Here is a 17,815-nt window from a genome sequence, read left to right as displayed (position 1 = left end):
TAGCACAGAAAGGGTGCATTGGTTGGCTGACTCCAAGTCGGCAAGACTGCTACTTCAACATCTGCATCTACCCGGTATATACGTCGTATATCCAGTTTTTCGGATGCCATAACATCTTCCTCGCAGTCTTAGCAGACGAATCACGGTCGTCTCGGCGTCTCCTCGCTATTGGGTGGAAAGACATTATGCCCGGCATTCGCGAATGCCGGCCCCTAGCAAGCTTCGTAATTTGTCCTATTAGTTGAAATACTTGAAGTTCTTGGTACCTGGAGCGGCCAATAGGTCGAGCTTAAACGAGATCTCATGTTAAGGTTCCCTACTGATCCTAACTGGGTTAGTGTTCTTAGTAACGATCCTAAGATAGCATGAGCTGGTTGTGGAAGACACAAGGTATGAGTAGAGTTCTCTGTTACTAAGAACTGTATAGTTCAGTAGATAACATAAGTTGACTACGAAGAGAGTGTAACTATCTAGGGTGGTGAGGGTGTATATATAGTGCGTACGCTCTATGCGCTCTATGCGCTCTGTGCGCTCTGTTAATAGAGCCGATAGAGCGAGCAGAGCTAATAGAGTATGTCACGTGTCTCAGCCTTATTTCCCCGTGACTCCTTCTAGGTGCCTAATAAATGTGGTGAGCCGCGCTCGTGCGACTTATGGTCGGTCTTCCGCAAGGCTGTGTCTAACACCATCCTTCCTTCGATTAGACTCTTATCCCAAGAGTTCGTCTTAGCGATGATATAAAAGCGGAACGCTACTTAGCTTAAACTCGTCTAAGTCTAAAGATGTCCTCTCTTCTTTCTTCCTTAGATATTCGCAAAGTTTCCCGCTAACGTTTCTCTGAGCGTCGTCTTCTCGCTGAAAAGATAAAGCGCCTAGGTTCCTTAACTATGGCTCCTTATTCGAATTATGCTAGGTCGTTCTCTATCTACTTCCTCCTAAAAGATAATTCTCGCTGTAGCGAGTATACTCGAAAAAATATAAGATGTGATGGTCAATATTCCGAGGAGGAGTTTTAGTCCCTAAAGAAGAAGAAGGAAGAGCTGAAAAGCCGTTGCCGTGAGGTACGTAAGGGAATAGCGAAGCGGGCCCGGAGGCTATGCGATCGTATGGCTTAAGTGCGTACCGAGGCTACTGAGTTCGTAGTCGAGTCGGCTAAGTTAGAGCGTCGGCTAGCTAGCTATCAGCGATAGATAGAGAGGTATACTTACGCTCAAAGTGATATAGTAGTTCGGTAATTCTAAGTATTGAATACTCTTAATCGAGAGAAGGGGTATACGCCGAATGAATCTAAGCTACCGATAGCTCGTAAGTTTATCTTCGACGATGGATAGCTAAATGTTTTGTTGGCGTTAGGAACTACTTAGGGTGATCCTTCCTTATTTTCCTTAGAAGTTCCTTCGAAAGGTTGGTCTCTAGTTCTTAGCTGTTTTCGCACTCGTCGTATCCTAATCATTTAATTAGATATTAGGGCTGGCCGCGTCTAACGCGTTTCCTAAGGACTTTCTTAACATTATATTTCTCGGGTGCTATCTTCTCATCTAGCGAAAGTGTTTAAATAATTTTAGCGTTCCGCGGTGCTGGTTTAAGAAGTACTTTATGGAATACGTTGTGAATCTTTATGTCCTTTAGTAGTTCTAGTCGATATATAACGTCTCTAAGTTTATCTTTAATTCTAAATGGTCCGAGTTTCGTATAGTTTAGCTTCGCGCTTAGTCTCTTCGTTTTGATGTTTTTTTACAGAAGATAGACGGGGTTTCCCTTCTCTAGGAGCGGTCCCTCGATTCTTCTTTTATTCGTATATTATACTATCTTTTCTATAAGAAATCGTAGATCTAATTTAAGTTGTTCGTATAGTTTCTTTATAGTTAATGCTATACTCTTAGCCCTCGGGTTCGAACTTTCGTCTATAATTTCTTTAAGTCGTGAATGAAATCCATAGTTAGTAAAGAATGAGCTCATTTCTATTACTGACTTATGATTATTAAAGTAAAATTAAGTAACTAGTAATAGTCTTACTTAGTTCGTCTGGCTATAGTTTACGTATATTCTTAAGTATTATTCTAAAGTCTAATTCGTTCTTTCTATTTAATCGTCTATTTGGGGGTGAAATAATGTGGATAGTTTATGCTTCGTCATTAGTAGTTCCATTAACGCCTTCTAGAATTTAGATGTGAAGAGCTTATCTCTATCCGTAATAATCTCTCTTAGTATTTCATAATTAGTAAAGATCGTTCGTAAGAATTCGTATGCGAATTCTTCTGCTATTGATTTCTTAAGATATAGTCTAAAGTATAAAAATTTCGTTAGTTTATCGTATATTATTAATATACTATCGTAGATTACTTTCGTAAGGAGTTCTTATGATTTAGATAGTTTCGTGATGAAGTTAAATATAATAGATATTTAGGCTTCATCGGGAACTTATAACGGTTTTAGTAGTCCGTAGGGCCTATGTCTTACGTGCTTCGTCTACGCGCACACTTCGCACTAGTTAATAAATTCTTAGATTTCTTATCTTATATATTTCTAAGAGTCGTAGTGTCGGGTGATGAGCTTAATTATTTTATTAGCTCCTGGGTGTCTCATTAGTAAGTCGTTATAATAATGTTTTATAATCTCTAGGCGTACGACTTCATTGTGTACTCTATCTACGAAGTGATATTCCGTCATATTGATTTTTAGGTTAAACCGGTAGTCGTCTTTCTCTAAGATTACTTCTACTACTGTAAGCACTGGTTGTATATATATAAGATATTCTTCCTCTTATCGTAGTAAAGTTAATAGGGTTAGTTTTATGTCCTTTATATAGTTTAGTCGTTAACTAAGAGTATCTACTTAGTCGTTCTCTTTCTCTTTAATATAGTAAATTCTAAAGTTGTGTATAGCGAGTGTTTTCGCTCATCGTATCTATCTTCTATTAAGTGTCTTAGTCGTATTCTAATATAAGAGATTTTTATAATTTAAATAGACCTTCACTAAATATTTAGATCCTTCTAAATAAACTCTCTAGTGTCTAAATGCTTTCACTATAGTAAGTAATTCTTTATCGTAAATATCGTAGTGAAGCTTTAATTCTGTTATTTTTCGTGAGAAGTAGGCGACTAGCCTAACCTTCTCGTCTTATTCTATCTATGTAAGGATCGTAGCGATCGCGTTATCTAATGTATTCGTCTTAAGGAGTGTCTATAGACCCGGGTTAAAGATCGTGAGAATTGGGGTCTTAGTAAACGCTTTCTTAAGATTCTTAATCGTTTATCTAATAAGCTCTATTAAAGTAAAGGTCGCGACTTCTTTCTTTATTAGGTTTGTTAGGGGTGTAGTGATTCGCGAATAGTTCCGTATGAACTTCCGATAGAAGTTAGCGAATCCTAGTGTAATGGGAGAAGTTAGAAGTGGTGGACAGAGTTATGATTAGCTGGGGCGCCGACCCTAGACTATAATTCTTCTTATATAGTTCTGGGGGACTATCTTTCATACAATACACAAGCAATCAAGTTACCAACAGAGAGGACTTCCCCTAGTTGAGTGTGCGCGTTGAGAAGAGACCATACCCACCGCCGTACGAGTTGATGCCCATGGCTAGTAGCCTCGCCCCAGTTCACTAGGAACGCTTATAGTTCCTTTAGCGTAGTTAGTTTTAGTCATTTTAATACACTTCTAATCTTATCGAAGTTTATCTTAAGTTCTTCTCGGGTGACTATATATTCTAAGAATTTAATACTATCTTTATAGAATTTATATTTTTCTAGCTTAATCGGTAACTAATATTCCTAAAGGGTCTCTAGTATCTTCGTTACGTATTCCATATATTCCTTATAAGTCTTAGAGTAGATTAATATATTATTTAAGTATACGACATAGAATATATTAAGGTATTTTCTCAATATATTGTTGATTAGTGTCTGGAACGTTGCTGGGGCGTTGGTGAGTCTAAATGGCATTACACAATACTCGAATAATTTATATCGAGTTCTAAAAGTCGTTTTCTACTCTTCGCCTTCTTTTATGCGTATACGGTAGTACGCGTCTCGAATATTAAGTGTCGTAAAGTATCTAGCGCCTCTTAGCCGATCTTGTAACTCATCGATTCGTGGTAGCGAATAGATATTTTTAATGATAATATCGTTAAGCTTTCGATAGTCTACGTATAATCGAAGTTTTCCATCTTTCTTTAGGGTGAATAGAATCGAATATTCTACTTCTAATTTCGATGGTTAAACGTAGTCTTTAGCTATATTTTCTTTAAGATATTCTCGTAGGGCGACTTACTCTTTCTCCGATAGAGAGTAGAGAGGTCCGAATATAGGTTATTTTCCCTTCTATAAGTGGATTTCATAGTCCCATGGCTTATGTTTCGGTAGTGTATTAGTTTCTATTCTTTTTTCGAATACTAATTTTAAGTATACGTATTATGGTGAATATTCTATAGTCGCGTTATTAAAAATCCGTGCTGGTCGTACTTAGATCGTTTTCTTTACGTAGGTTTATACCGCCCCCATTTCTATTTCTGGGATTTTATTGTCGTGGTCGCAGTTATCGAACCGCATCTAGGATTTAGTTTAGTCGATAATAGAGTTGTGGTATTTTAGCCATAGTATTCTAAGAACTATATCGTATTTTATATCTATGATGTCAAGATTTAGCCTTTCCTAGTGATCGTCGATCGTTAGTTGCACTACTTTTAGCTCGTACGTAAGTTATATTATAATTATTCCATCGAATCCAGTAATTAAGTTAGATTCTAGCCTTAGAACTTTCTAGCCTTATAGCTTCTCTACTATTCTCGTGTATACGAGATTCCCTATATATTCTGAATCTATTAGGATACTAACTTCTTAGTCTTTAAGTATTCCTCTAAGGAATATAGCCCTAGCGTTAGACCTTATGACCGTATTCACTTTAAGTTTTAACTTTCGCCTTTCTTCTCTGATTCTAACTAGATGTACGCCTTTACTATTAGTCTTCTAGCGCTAGCGTTTTCTAGAAATATACTTTCGGTGGTATAGATGCCCCTTATTCTCTCACTAACCTAGTTTTTTAGCTAGTGAAGGTAATTTATTCTCTTATCTTAAGGTTATGATACGTCGTAGTTATAGTCGCCACAACGTTGGATTAACTCGGTGTGAGCCTATTATACTTTAATAGCCGTCATACCTAGCTTCTCGGGCTGTAAATAGTCGAGATACTATTCGTGGAGGTGTGGAATTAATCGGAGTGAGTAACTATGAACGCGGTTATAAGGGAATAGTTTAGCGATAAGTACGTTAGGTAAAGTTTCGATATATCGTGGGACTGAAATTCCTCGTTCTCGATATGCGCGTATAGTTACCTATACTCCGGCCTCGGCTCGGTCTATAATCCTCATATGGTTAATTCGTTCGCGAATCTCTTCTTCTGGGAGTCTCGTCATTCTAGCGATATCTAAGATATTCCTTTCGGTGAGGGATCGTAAGAAGGCCTCTTCTTAGTCTATAGCCTCCCTTACTTTACGGGTGATCTATTCCGTTTGCGCTACCGTCGCTGTAACTCGTTTAGTGACTTCTCGAATTAATTATCTAATCTCTTTCTTCGTGAAGGATTCTTTAGATTTCTACGTTTGGTTTTCTCTAGTATAATTAGGGTCTAAATTATATTTAGAGTTAGTTATATTATATTCGAGTGGCGTCGTATCATCGGAAGAAATCTAGATTAATGGTTGTCCTTATGAATTTTCTTCTTAGTGAGCGTATATAAAATCCGAGTGAATGTTAGCTTATGAACATTCTTAACTTCGGTATATATAAATCTTAAAGGTTATCTCTATATCTATCGGTAATTTATTTAGTTCGTACACCGTGTGATTATATTCTATAATTCGCCGTAAATAGTAGGGGTCGGAGTATGGTTTTCTTATTCAGTATTTAGTTCGGATATGGATTTTGTTGGCAGTGATTCCCGTGATAATCGCTTTCCCTTAATTTATAGAGTCGCCTAGACGTATATATCCTTCTTTAGCTATATTAGCTTCTAGGACTATTTTAGCGATTTTCTCCTACTTTAGTTACTTTTCTACGGTAGCGACCTACTTCTTTTTTTATTTACATTTCTTTACGTAATGTCCTAGCTTTTCGTAGCTATAGTAGATGATCTCTTTCTTCTTCCCGGAAGATTTCTTTAGTTTATTCTTCCTAAAGTTATTTCGTCGTTTCTACGCCTAGCTTAGATCTATAGATTAGGGTCCGTAGTACGGTTTATGTCTTTTCTAAGTATTTATCTATTAAGTCTTCGTAGCTTATATCTTTCTAAGGTTATAGAGTTCTTATTATCGATATTCCTTAATATCGTTATCTTCTTTAATAGCGATAGCGATTTAGTCTTCTAGGGTAGTCTTTTTAAGGTGTCGTAGTTCTCACTTAATCTTTAGTTTTAGCTCTTCTCTAAAGATCGAAATAGTGATATTATTCTACTATCCTAGAGCTATATTTAGTGTCCTAAATTTCGTCGCGTATTCTTAAACTAATTCTATTTATCGGAGACCCACTATTTTCTTTTAAGCTTTCTTTTCCTCATCCTTTACTCTAAACACTAGCTTCATCGTTTCCTTAAACTCTATAAATGTTTCGAATAGATTAATAGTTTCGTCTTCTCTATCGTCTCCTTCGTTCTCCATATAGTTCTTAATAAAGGGTCTAAGCTATATCTTAGTATCTTCTTTAAAATAGCTTCCTATAAATAGAATCTTTTATAAGTCGTTCTAGAAGTCGGTGAGGTTCATTAGAATATATATATTCACATGGTGAATAAAGGGTATAAGCTTAGACTCTACGTCGTTAAAGGGCTTAGGTGAATTACCGATCTTTCCTTTACTAATTATTAATAGTACGTCTCTTGATGAGCTTACTATACTTATCCCATACGCCGGTGGTGGTGCACTGGCCGTAGTTCTTGGGGTGCTTGGTGTTGGTCTTAGTGTACTCGAGGTTATTGACATTATGCTGTCGTTGAGTGATAGCCGTGCAGTACGTTGCGTAAGTTCGTTTATGGGTGAGGTGGATCGGTTCGGTCTGCTCATATGGGTTGCCTTCCGCAACGGGGGTGGTAGCCAAAGTGTTAAGGTTCCCTACTGATCCTAACTGGGTTAGTGTTCTCAGTAACGATCCTAAGATAGCATGAGCTGGTTGTGGAAGATATAAGGTATGAGCAGAGTTCTCTGTTACTAAGAACTGTATAGTTCAGTAGATAATATGAGTTGGCTACGAAGAGAGTGTAACTACCTAGGGTGGTGAGGGTGTATATATAGTGCGTGCGCTCTGTGCGCTCTGTGCGCTCTGTTGACAGAGCCGATAGAGCGAGCAGAGCCAACAGGGCATGTCACGTGTCTCAGCCTTGTTCCCCCGTGACTCCTTCCAGGTGCCCAATGAATGTGGTGAGCCGCGCTCGTGCGACTTGTGGTCGGTCTTCCGCAAGGCTGTGTCTAACATCTCACTGCTGACTCAGCTCTTCAACAGGAAATTCGGTTTAGAACTCAAGTTCTCTCTCGATACCCCGGAGCCATTATTCCAAACCAAAGCGATCTTTGATCTTCATCCATGACCTATATCCTCTTTCCGCGAGGACTTCGGGACCAACCGACTCCTTGTCCTCGTCCCGATGAAACATCTCCATGCTGACCCAGCCTTTCCACCCTTTTTCCACCAGCCAAAGTCGCAGAATATAGTCCAAGGGGAAGTAGGCGCCATACTCAGTCTCGTATGGGAATAATCTCCCCCAGACACACCAATGCATGGTGGCATCCCAATGTGCCCACTCGGCCTTGTAGGCCTCATGGCCGAGAACAAGTGGCTGCTCTAGTCTTTCAGCGTCACTGAGTTGGAGATAAAAGATCTTTTCCACCGGACATTGCTCCATGAATCGGTCCAGCGTTGACTTGAGCGCCGCATAACCTCCGGGAGCGACACCTGTGCCTTTGCCGGAGGATGCGTGCGGGTCTGCCCAAACCCTCGCGATAACGTGGTATGTGTCGAGACAGAGACCGAAATTCGGTCGATCCACGAGCTTGACGATTCGAATCGCATCGTCCATCTGTGCATGGTGCACCCCCCACGCCAACGCTTCAAATGCAAAGGTGATCTCTTCTTCGCCGGTTTCTGGTGATTCTCTCCCCAAATCCGCCAACGCGCGGAGCTCTGCAACAATAAGATTTTCGTCACCGGTCGAATTCATTTCGTACGTGGTTGGAACTTGGATCATCTTTGTCCCCATAGCACGAGCCAGGGAGATGTATTCACGCGCGGATTCGAGTCGAGCTTCCAAGGGCGTGAGCATCCCTGCAAAGTTGAACAGTGGCTGGAGAGCTACGATCGAGATGTCTCTGTCTCTGCAGATGTTGCCGATTTTCGATGCCGCCTCCAAATGCGTTAGAGAGTGTTGCTCTGCCAGGGTGACAAGGTCCGGGTGATAGATCTCTACCCCCTCATACCCTTGTTTGGATATGGCGTCCAGTTTTCGTTCGAGCGTGTGGGATGGATGCCAGCCTAATGAGACCGTCGCAATTCCCAGCCTGTGTCTTTCTGCCTTCATACTTGCTGAGCAGAAAGGCGGTTGAACTGATCCTGATTCCAGATGGTTGCAAGAAAGAACAATCCTACCAGCTTATGGCTGGCTTATTTGATTTCAAATTGAAGCAGGTTAGTTGATTGAAATGTCCTTCGTGTACGGCGAATGTTTTCAGAATACGGATTCAGCCTGGCCCAGATTGGGCGGGAACCGCATAAGGCATTTTCTCACTCTTTAAAAAGAATCAGTCGTTTAAATTTGATCATGTATGTTTCCGGGAATCCCTCCGGAGCAGAGATGGAAGTAAAATAACCAAGATAATCCGGTTACCAGCAATACGCTAACTATGTTGCCTAGGTAGCTGAGTGTATCGTGGCTACCGGGAATTCTGTAAGCCAGAAACAAACTGGTCGCAGCGGGATTCGCGAACACCGAAGCGAATTCCCCGGTCTATGGCCCATGATACCGGCTAGCCTTTATGCATCCTTTTCTCTCATCTTAATGCGGGTCAGGAGCACGAGGAAACAGGGGAGTGAACTAGCTCTGGAGAATCTGGTGTCCGGGCCTGGGCCGTCTGGATGCTTTGTGGGAGAGGGGCTAGATCACGAAACCGGAGAAGTTGTGGACCAACATGTTTGATATAAATCTGGGGTGATTAGCGATTCAACATGTTGAAAGCTCAAAAATTCCAAGTCTTCAGTCTTCTCTCGGAAGGTCACGATCACAATCCCATACACACACAAACAGCAAGATGACGTTTTCCGCTACGCACAAGAGACTGAACTGGCGCACTTTCTGGTGTTGCTTTTTCTTGTCACTGGGCAGTTTCTGCTATGGCTATGCAGCATCGATCGTAAGCTACTCACTATTCATCCGTTTATTGTGCACGATATAGTAAAAAGCAGTCTGAACTGACTATCTGCAAATCACATCCAGATCTCCACGACCCTAGGCCAGCCAACCTTTCTATCATATATGCATCTAATCGATGCTGAGGGAAATCCAGCCTCCAACCAAGCGGCGTTGGTTGGGGCCACGGTTGGCCTGTTCTGCGTATGTATTGGCTCCTGTCATCTTCTACAATCAACCGTCCTTCGTCATAGCTAATCTGCACTCCTACCACAGACCGGAGGGTGCGTAGGCGTCCTAGCCACCAGCTGGTCGCTCGATAGAGTCGGGAGAAAACCGACAATGATTGCCCTTGTGGCCATCTACACTTTGGGTGGTGTTTTGGTCACAGCATCTCAGAATATCGGCATGTTCATTGCTGCGAGGACGATCCATGGATTTGCAGCAGTCAGTTTCATAGCTGCCAGTACGTCATACGTATCATTCCTATGGAGAAACTGAAGAGAAAGAAAAGGAAAAGGAAAGAAGAGATACTAACCGCTCTATCTCACAAACAGCATCCACATACATCGCCGAACTCTCCCAGGCGGAAACCCGAGGATTCTTCACCGGTCTGACCGGCGTGGCCATCGCCGTCGGCTACACAACCGCAGCATTGATAGGTCTAGCCTTCTCCTACACCACCAATCCGGACGTGCAATGGAGAACGCCCCTGGGTTTGTCTCTAGTACCATCCACCTCCCTCCTAGCCGTGCTCTACTGGGCCCCCGAATCCCCTCGCTACCTGCTCCTCAAGGACCAGGCGGAAGAAGCATGGCAGATTGTCAGCAAACTGCACCATGACCCGATGGAGGAGAACCAAGAATACGTCAAGGAGGAGTTTTTCCAGATGCAGATGCAGCTCGAGTTCGACAGGACCCTCGACTCCTCGTGGATCCATCTGTTTTCGAAACCCTCGTACAGGAAACGAATGCTCATGGCGTGTCTGGTAACCTTTTTGGCTCAGAGCACCGCCGTGTTAGTTGCTGCTGCCTATGTAAGTTTTGCCAATTCTGGCCTCTTAAAGAGGGGTCAAACCTGCTGGACACCACACAGGGAAAAGAAAGATACTGATCTGAATTCACCTTGTGTAGGGTCCATCCCTCTACTCCGCTCTGGGATTCAGTGTCAAACAAAGTCTGATTCTTCAATGCGGTTGGATTGCAGGTAAGCTCGAACTGTTCCACCCGACACCGTAGAGTTTTTGTCATTCTTGTGTCTGGTCTTTAGTTGACCCATATTATTACTCTTTTGATAGGTTCTATCCCCGCGGCAATCATCGGCGTCACATTATGTGACCGTTTCGGACGCAAGCCTTTCATCATGACGGGCTTCGTCGGGTGCATCGCGGCCTTGGTAATTCTCACTGCCATGGAAGCCGTCTACGCTCCCACGGCAACCAATAAAGTCGGACTCGGTTGGGCCGTGACAGCCTTGTACCTTATTGTCATCTTTTACTGCCTGGGGGTCGAGGCCTGCGGGGCCCCCTTTTACTGCGAAATCTTCCCGACGCACATTCGCGCAAAGGGAGTCTGTTTTTGCGTCTTCGTCAACAGTGCCGCCAACCTACTCTATCTCGAAGTTGCACCCACTGCTTTACAGAATATCGGGTGGAGATTCTTGTTGGTGAGTCTTTTCCAAACACTGCCACGCCCCCCATGGCATTGTGCCATGTAATATACCATGTTCACAAGGCCTGGGAAGGACAAAAAGAAAAAGGAAATGATAACTAACGAATTCCTGGGTAGGTTTTCATCTGCGTTCTCTCTGTCGGCTCGGTCTTCTACTGGTACTGGGTCCCGGAGACGAGATCTGTGCCTTTGGAAGAACTAGCCGCAATCTTTGGCGACACCGACGAAGTTAAGATATACTCGACCGAAATCACCGTCAAGGACGACGGACAGGTCGTGGTTGAGGACCATCATCGTATCGGACAGAGTATGGGTGTGGCGGGAAAGGAAGAGACGGAGGTTGTTCTACGCGAGAAGGTCTGAATGCTCCGTCCGTACATTGGTGTGGGGGCTTCGGCCTTTTGTGACTCTGAGAGGGAACAAAGGGGTAGAGAAGGAGAAGCGTGCATTTACTCCATATTGTATATCGAGCAGAGGCTCTTGGTCAGAAACTGCCGACAGAAAAGATGAGCTATTCTAGTTGGAGAGACGAGAGACGAGCCTAAGAACCTAGAAGGAGAACAGAGAGAGGTCAGTCAGCTCGACTCTATTGGGTACTCAATTCCAGCCCAATCGACAAAAGCTGCAGTAGTTCTCGTTGATGCCTCGTGGAAGTAAGATTCTTGATTCCGACATATACATGTGCTTTTGCCTCGTGAGTTTATGCAGTGTTTGAATAATCGCCCTTAGTAGCTCGGTCTCCCATTCGTACAGTACATACAAGCAAGACGCGGTCCTTCTCAACTGTTGACCACCATGTACTGCGGCTCCTCCTGGCAGCTCTTTCATCTTCTCTTCGTCATTTAATTTCCACCCATTCCATCGGAACGGGAACTTGGAAGCTAAGAAGCTTGCAACTCATCCTTTTCAAACGATGGCTTGATCCACGTCCACCCGGATAACCGTTCGAAAAACTGAATTACACCTGATATGTGAAATGGGGAGGAGAAGTCAGCAGTGGCCTTGTTATCGTATACCACATAGCATATATCGCGGAACAGCTCCCCCGCGTTATGCATCTCAGACAACGCAGAAGCCAAGATTGTTACATCACCTCTAGGGAGTGGAACAAAGGAACACATATTGACTTACGCGGCTTGACCCATAGATGTTCCGTTGCCTTCAGATATGGAATATAGTAGGGCTGGTATAATTGAACCTATCCCCGTCGTCCCAAGTATTAGTACAAGGATCAAACTTGCAACTCACAAATCATCACTTCCCCACGTAGACGAGGGAGATGCCGAAACTATGTATCATGCCATTTTATATCATTTTATGCTTTGTCATGCTCCTTCCCCCGAGACGGAGATGAGGGTTCCTTCATTAATGAAAAGCGAGCACTCGGCACTCGGTACATACCTCTTCCAGATACTTCCTCGACCCATTCCACGCTTCCTGAATGCGAATCGTGCCAGGTTCGTCGGCGTCTTGAACAATCTGACAGAAATCCAGCCGGGGGTCCTGCCACGCCTCCTCGAAGAGGCTTCTGCACGCTTCCAGGGCGACGGGCACGTGTTCGGGGGCAAAGTACAGAGTAACGTGGATCATGTAGCGGTCTGGGACTTTGGACGGCGACGACATGATTTCGAATCTTGTAAATCCGATCGCGAAGCAGGGATTTATGTGATGTGGGCTTGTTTCGGGTTTCGCGCAGGGCTTGTCGCACGACGTCGAGAAATCGAGGACTTGAAAGTGGGAAGGAAGGAGAAGGTCGGCCAGATTGAGATGGCGCTGGGCTCAACTTTTAACAAACCATCTCACAACCTAGGCATGATAACGCAACGATAGAAGAATGCAACAACGTATGTACTACCTAACCGTAAGTTACAATATGGTGCTCAAGAATTAGAGACGGCGGGCGCAGTACACTGTTTGTTACCGACTTTCCATAATCGAAGGCCGGGGTTCGTGAACGCCGGTCCACGTTGTGAAGGTTCAGCGGTCCGGACCAGCACGACTATGACAAACCAAACAAGCCCAAATCCGATGCCTGTCATGGCTCCGGTCTTGGTTTATGAGCCTGTACCTGGATGGGGCGTGGTCACTTTTTCACTTTTCAATGAAGACCAGGGATTTGGGAAAGCAGAAAATACTCTCGGCATCATCCTTTTCGGAGTGCCCAAAGGCCATCCAGCCACTTCGGAAAGATCCTGAGAAGGCCTATCCCCCCGTGCTAGAGCACTGCGCCCTTTATCATAATGCTTCAAATCCTGCCCGCTTTTGCCAATTGAATTGTCCTACATTCAGCAAGGGGAGAGGCTGATTCCAGCGAGAGGGGCGAGTGTTGATGAGCTATCAGGTTGAATGTTCTCGCCAGGGATCCTGTTGCAGATCTGGCGGGTTGGATTTCTTCCACGGAGACAGGATCGTAAAATAAGAGCATGATCGAGGTTTCCCGCACGTTGACTAGCGTTGCGAAGTATGTCTCTTTGCCAGAAAGCCTGCGATAGAGCAGTGCTGCCGGATATCCCTCGAGATCTCGGGCCGTATCTTTGTATGACAAGGCAGAGAGCACCTTAAAGAGTCTTGAACCAACAGTACTTGTGTTGAGCTTGGCACAACACCGAGGGCATTGACATTTCATCACCTTACCCTCACGTGCGTGGGTCAAGAGATTGGGCTTCGGAAACCGGGGTTGCAGGTCCTCCAACCTTCCAGAATTCCATCTCTCTAATTCGGAGGGGCTCTTGAATCTCCAGATCAGTTGTTGACTTTCCAGCTGGTTGCACCACCGAAGCTGTCTCGAGTGCGCTCGGGATGAAATATCTTCCATTGCATCTGTGCCTTTTAATGTCGCACCGATTTTCAACCAACCGGATATTTGAGCAATCGGGCACTTTCCGGTGTAGACGCAATCCAGCGCCATTTGGATGGAGGACAAGTTGTTGATCTCGAACATTTCCAGCAAGTTTTCAACATCCGAAATGGTGGTGTCAGATGTTGTTATTTCTAACAGATCGAGGAGTAAGTCTTCAATCTCACGATCGTAGTCGACAATTAATTTAGATCCACCCGAGAGCAGTCCAAGTAGGCCATAAACTTTGTCTTGTAAAATCGAACATTCGCTCTTTCTGAATGCCGTAGTCAGCTGAATTAAATTCTCGCGCGGGCCCTCATCAATCAATGCGAACCATTCCCGAGAAACAGACATGGCGGGCGATCCCCAGATCTCCGGTGCCCAGATTTTGACAAACTCGACGGGATTTTTGTCTAGTGTGTCAAGTAGGATGGCCCACGCTTGCCACGGTACCTTATTGCCGCCGCAGAAAATCAATGGCTGCTTTGCAAGTAATATCTCCTGTAGAATCCACGTCCTGCTCCAGTAAGTGCGCTTAGACAATGCCTCACAAGCCTCCCACACAGGGACTCCTGCACCAAAAACTTTGTCTTGGTAATGTTTCCATTGCTCCAGGGTCAACTGTGCGACTGACCGGGCAGCATTTTCTGCTGAGTTCGGAATGCACAGGTCTTGCAGAAAATCGAACAGCCGGTCAATTTTGTCATCTGAAGGTCCGAGCCAGACTAAAACATTGGTGGCCATCTGATATATGTTCTTCATTTGCTGCACTTGGTGGTTCTTCTCTTCAATATTCAGTTGATCAATACAAATAGCATCGATCCAGAGGCTTTTGTATCCATCAATGGAGTAGATATGGAGGAGCGCCGTCAAAAACAGGAGGAGGTTGTGGGGAACCTCGAAACTCATGTCATCGATGTAAATCTCATGCTTTCCTGACACGAGGCTCCCCCACTCATATGATACAGCAGAGAATTGTAAACTAGGGCCAAGCACATCGTGGCGTAGTCTGCACCTGATGGCGCCATCAGCTTGTAGCGGTAAGAGATCTAATACCCGTACCCCAGGCTCTGTCAAATCGAGCGGACGGTGTTGGAAGGCGTCAACTGTAGACATATTCTCGGACTGAAGAAGGTCAAGACAGGTCGGTGTTGCAGAATAATTCCAACGGTGCCATTATGTTAGCAATCTCAAGGTGGCAGTGCTGTTCCTTGACCACCACAGCCACCTGGCGCAGCAAGCTCTCACGTGTTACCTCGTACACATGATTTTTCGGCCCATAGCCACGATTGGGTCTACCTGTTGAGCCAATCTCAGGGTCAGGAATGGGTTGGTTGATTGATTGAGAAATCTATCTGTGTGATAGCGAGGGTTTAAACAGGCGACAGCAGGACAGGTTGCCACAGCCTTGTGAGCCAATATACAGTCTAGCCTAATTAGGCTAGTGCGGACATCCAGCTCAGCCAGCCTCGCGACGGGTCGACGAGTTGTGTGGGCACGATTCAACGCACCTGTTCAGCAAACGGGAGATCCCCGCGGGAATAACGCCGGAGTCAACTACATTTCATGAATCTTCTACTTGTTATCGAGCTCGAACTCTCTTCAATCAACAACCTGGCCTCTTGCAGTCGGCTTCAAGGGGGGCGTGGCGAATTCCTCCCGTGCCTCGATTTCCTATCGAGGTTGCTGCTAATGTACTAGAAGAACCAAACGCTTCTAGATTGCTTCTTTCCAGTGCAATTGGCATCATTACGAGTGCTGAGATCAGGGAAGACTCGGAATAATTTCCTTTCCCGCTTTGACTTGCTTGTTGGCCGCATGGAAATCAAATGTCAAGGCTGCCGTCACCAGGATGTAGCCAGACTCCTGCCGAATGCCGACCACAACCAAACAGCACCGAATATGCGCTGTGACGAGAGTTTGGAGGATGGAGACACGGCCCTCATCGCTAGAAAAAGATTGTGATTTCGCAATTCACGTCTTTCGGACGCGTGGTACCTCATCGGTGCCTCATCTTTGCAGAGAGACCGTCCAACGATAGACCTGCCGCTGATGACACTTAGCCTTGCTGGGGCTGAGTCGGTCGAACCTTGAACCTTGGGAACGGACCGGGCGTTGGTTGTGTGCTGGAGATTCTATTCGCTTCTCTAGAAGCTTTCCACTTCCTAACATGGTGACAAGCTAGTGCGGTGACCACAGTAGCCAGGGTTTAACACAAGGGTTACAACCCTGCATTGTGTCCATCTGTCTCGTCAAGATTCGCAACCCGCGTCGCCCCCTCCGAAAACTTATTTTGAGAATATTCGCTCGGCAAAAATGTTTGCCGGCTGATGGGCAACATAGCAGCATAGTGTCTCGGGCGTCAGTAAAGTCGTGATGATATTCACTGCATGCTACGGCACCACTGACGCATAGACCTTAGGAGACGTTGGGAAAAGTCTGAGGCTAGTCGGTGAAAGCATATCCGGATGACGATTCGGAAAACTCCTCGCAAATCCAACCCAAGTCCTCCATCGCCCTGTCTGAAATGGGTGGGTTGAGGGCTATTGTTCAACCGGCGCCCTCTAGCAAGTTAAGCCTAGGAGAAAGTGAGTCGGGCTCTGATATGCTTCCCGCGGCGTTGTGTATAAGTGGTAGCATTGCATCCGTCGTAAACAGCCACATATAAATACCGAGAAGGTAATTAATATCGTCCTGGCAACCTATCTCGTAATACAAACGTGTGGTACGCGAAGAAGCCACCAAACAGGCAACGTTAGGGACAGATTGAGGGGTTTTGGTCATTGAACAAATGCATGAAAGTGATGATGGTGGCGAAGTATTTGAGATGAATCTCATAAACGTCTCGTCGGTATCTTCGGTGGCCGTTCAAATCAAAAATGCGCACGTGTTCTGGTATATCTCAGATGCATATCTGAAGTGATGTGAAGATATCTCTCTGCTGCAAAGCTAACGAGGTTAAAATGTGATAGAGCCCAGGTGGTGAACATACCTCTCGTTGAGTATTTTCAGTCCGTCGGAAAAGGTCCAATATTCGACTCAGGATGCCAGTTTTGCTAATTTCTTGGATATCCGGTACATCAAAATCTTCCTCGTTCGGGGGTTGCACGTCAAATTCATCTTCCCTGATGTTAGTAGGCCGACAGAGTCCAGCTGACACCATTTTATCTGAAATCTGGATTCTTTTGTGAGGACGTGAGTCTGCCAAATTCATGATAAACTTACAAAGGGGCCCCAGGTGATCCGGTGAGCTGTACCAGGCTTCGCTAATGTAGCACAGACGGCTTTGCGGTGTAGGCCTAATTGGTGCAACAATCAAGTCGCTACGCCCAACCAATGCCACGCACAAACCCGCTGTCAGCACTACTGGTCCAACGATATTTCGAGTTGAATAAATGACAGGACTTTTAGAACCTTGACGAGGTCCTGTTCATAGTTGGTGTTGATCAGTGTTTTAGCTCTATAGTAGTATTTCTCGTTGTCGGCCAAAACCACCCCCCTAGCGTGCCGGAGCATTGCCCCCACCATGTAGGTGGCTTGTTGAAGGGTCACTGAAGGTCTATCAGTGCAAAGTTTGCTCGATCAAGGACTGGCATGCGTTGAAAGACGTGTTGGAAGTAGGCGTCGGCACATGTATTCAAGAGGATCTCCTGAGGGCAAACTAGCTCCGGACATAGTCAATATCTGTCAGTTTATACTGTCTGAAAGGGCTGTGGTCCTGAGATGGCCTGTAGGTAATGCTTGATCTTGATCTTCAGCTACAGTAGCACATAGGCTATTCCGCCAAGATATGACCGTTAAGCGGTGCGGGAGCGCTTGCGGGGATCACTTGCTCTTCGCAACACCCGCCAGCGGGCCCCCCCGGGTGCAGCAACCATGTCAGACTCTTGCCCGAATGATTGACTAGATTGAGGGGATGTAG

At 44.9% G+C, this 17,815-nt stretch overlaps 4 protein-coding genes across 4 annotated transcripts; 1 reads left to right on the top strand and 3 right to left on the bottom strand.

Moving 5' to 3' along the window:
* Positions 1 to 7,533: 7,533 nt before the first annotated feature.
* On the bottom strand, positions 7,534 to 8,559 carry Z519_04763 (uncharacterized protein; the record flags this gene model as incomplete). Its single annotated transcript, XM_016762508.1, has 1 exon — positions 7,534 to 8,559. The coding sequence occupies one exon, from the start codon at positions 8,557 to 8,559 to the stop codon at positions 7,534 to 7,536; it is 1,026 nt and encodes a 341-aa protein (XP_016621455.1).
* Positions 8,560 to 9,286: 727 nt separating this feature from the next.
* Z519_04762 (uncharacterized protein) lies at positions 9,287 to 11,417 on the top strand (the record flags this gene model as incomplete). Its single annotated transcript, XM_016762507.1, has 7 exons — positions 9,287 to 9,388; positions 9,472 to 9,588; positions 9,661 to 9,850; positions 9,942 to 10,420; positions 10,518 to 10,590; positions 10,682 to 11,049; positions 11,172 to 11,417. The coding sequence occupies 7 exons, from the start codon at positions 9,287 to 9,289 to the stop codon at positions 11,415 to 11,417; spliced, it is 1,575 nt and encodes a 524-aa protein (XP_016621454.1).
* Positions 11,418 to 12,419: 1,002 nt separating this feature from the next.
* Positions 12,420 to 12,677, bottom strand: Z519_04761 (uncharacterized protein; the record flags this gene model as incomplete). Its single annotated transcript, XM_016762506.1, has 1 exon — positions 12,420 to 12,677. The coding sequence occupies one exon, from the start codon at positions 12,675 to 12,677 to the stop codon at positions 12,420 to 12,422; it is 258 nt and encodes an 85-aa protein (XP_016621453.1).
* A 622-nt stretch (positions 12,678 to 13,299) lies between these two features.
* Z519_04760 (uncharacterized protein) lies at positions 13,300 to 15,009 on the bottom strand (the record flags this gene model as incomplete). Its single annotated transcript, XM_016762505.1, has 1 exon — positions 13,300 to 15,009. The coding sequence occupies one exon, from the start codon at positions 15,007 to 15,009 to the stop codon at positions 13,300 to 13,302; it is 1,710 nt and encodes a 569-aa protein (XP_016621452.1).
* Positions 15,010 to 17,815: the final 2,806 nt, after the last annotated feature.

This window comes from Cladophialophora bantiana, assembly GCF_000835475.1.
Source record: "Cladophialophora bantiana CBS 173.52 unplaced genomic scaffold supercont1.6, whole genome shotgun sequence".
Lineage (NCBI taxonomy): Eukaryota > Fungi > Ascomycota > Eurotiomycetes > Chaetothyriales > Herpotrichiellaceae > Cladophialophora > Cladophialophora bantiana.
This window is presented reverse-complemented; position numbering and strand designations above follow the sequence as displayed.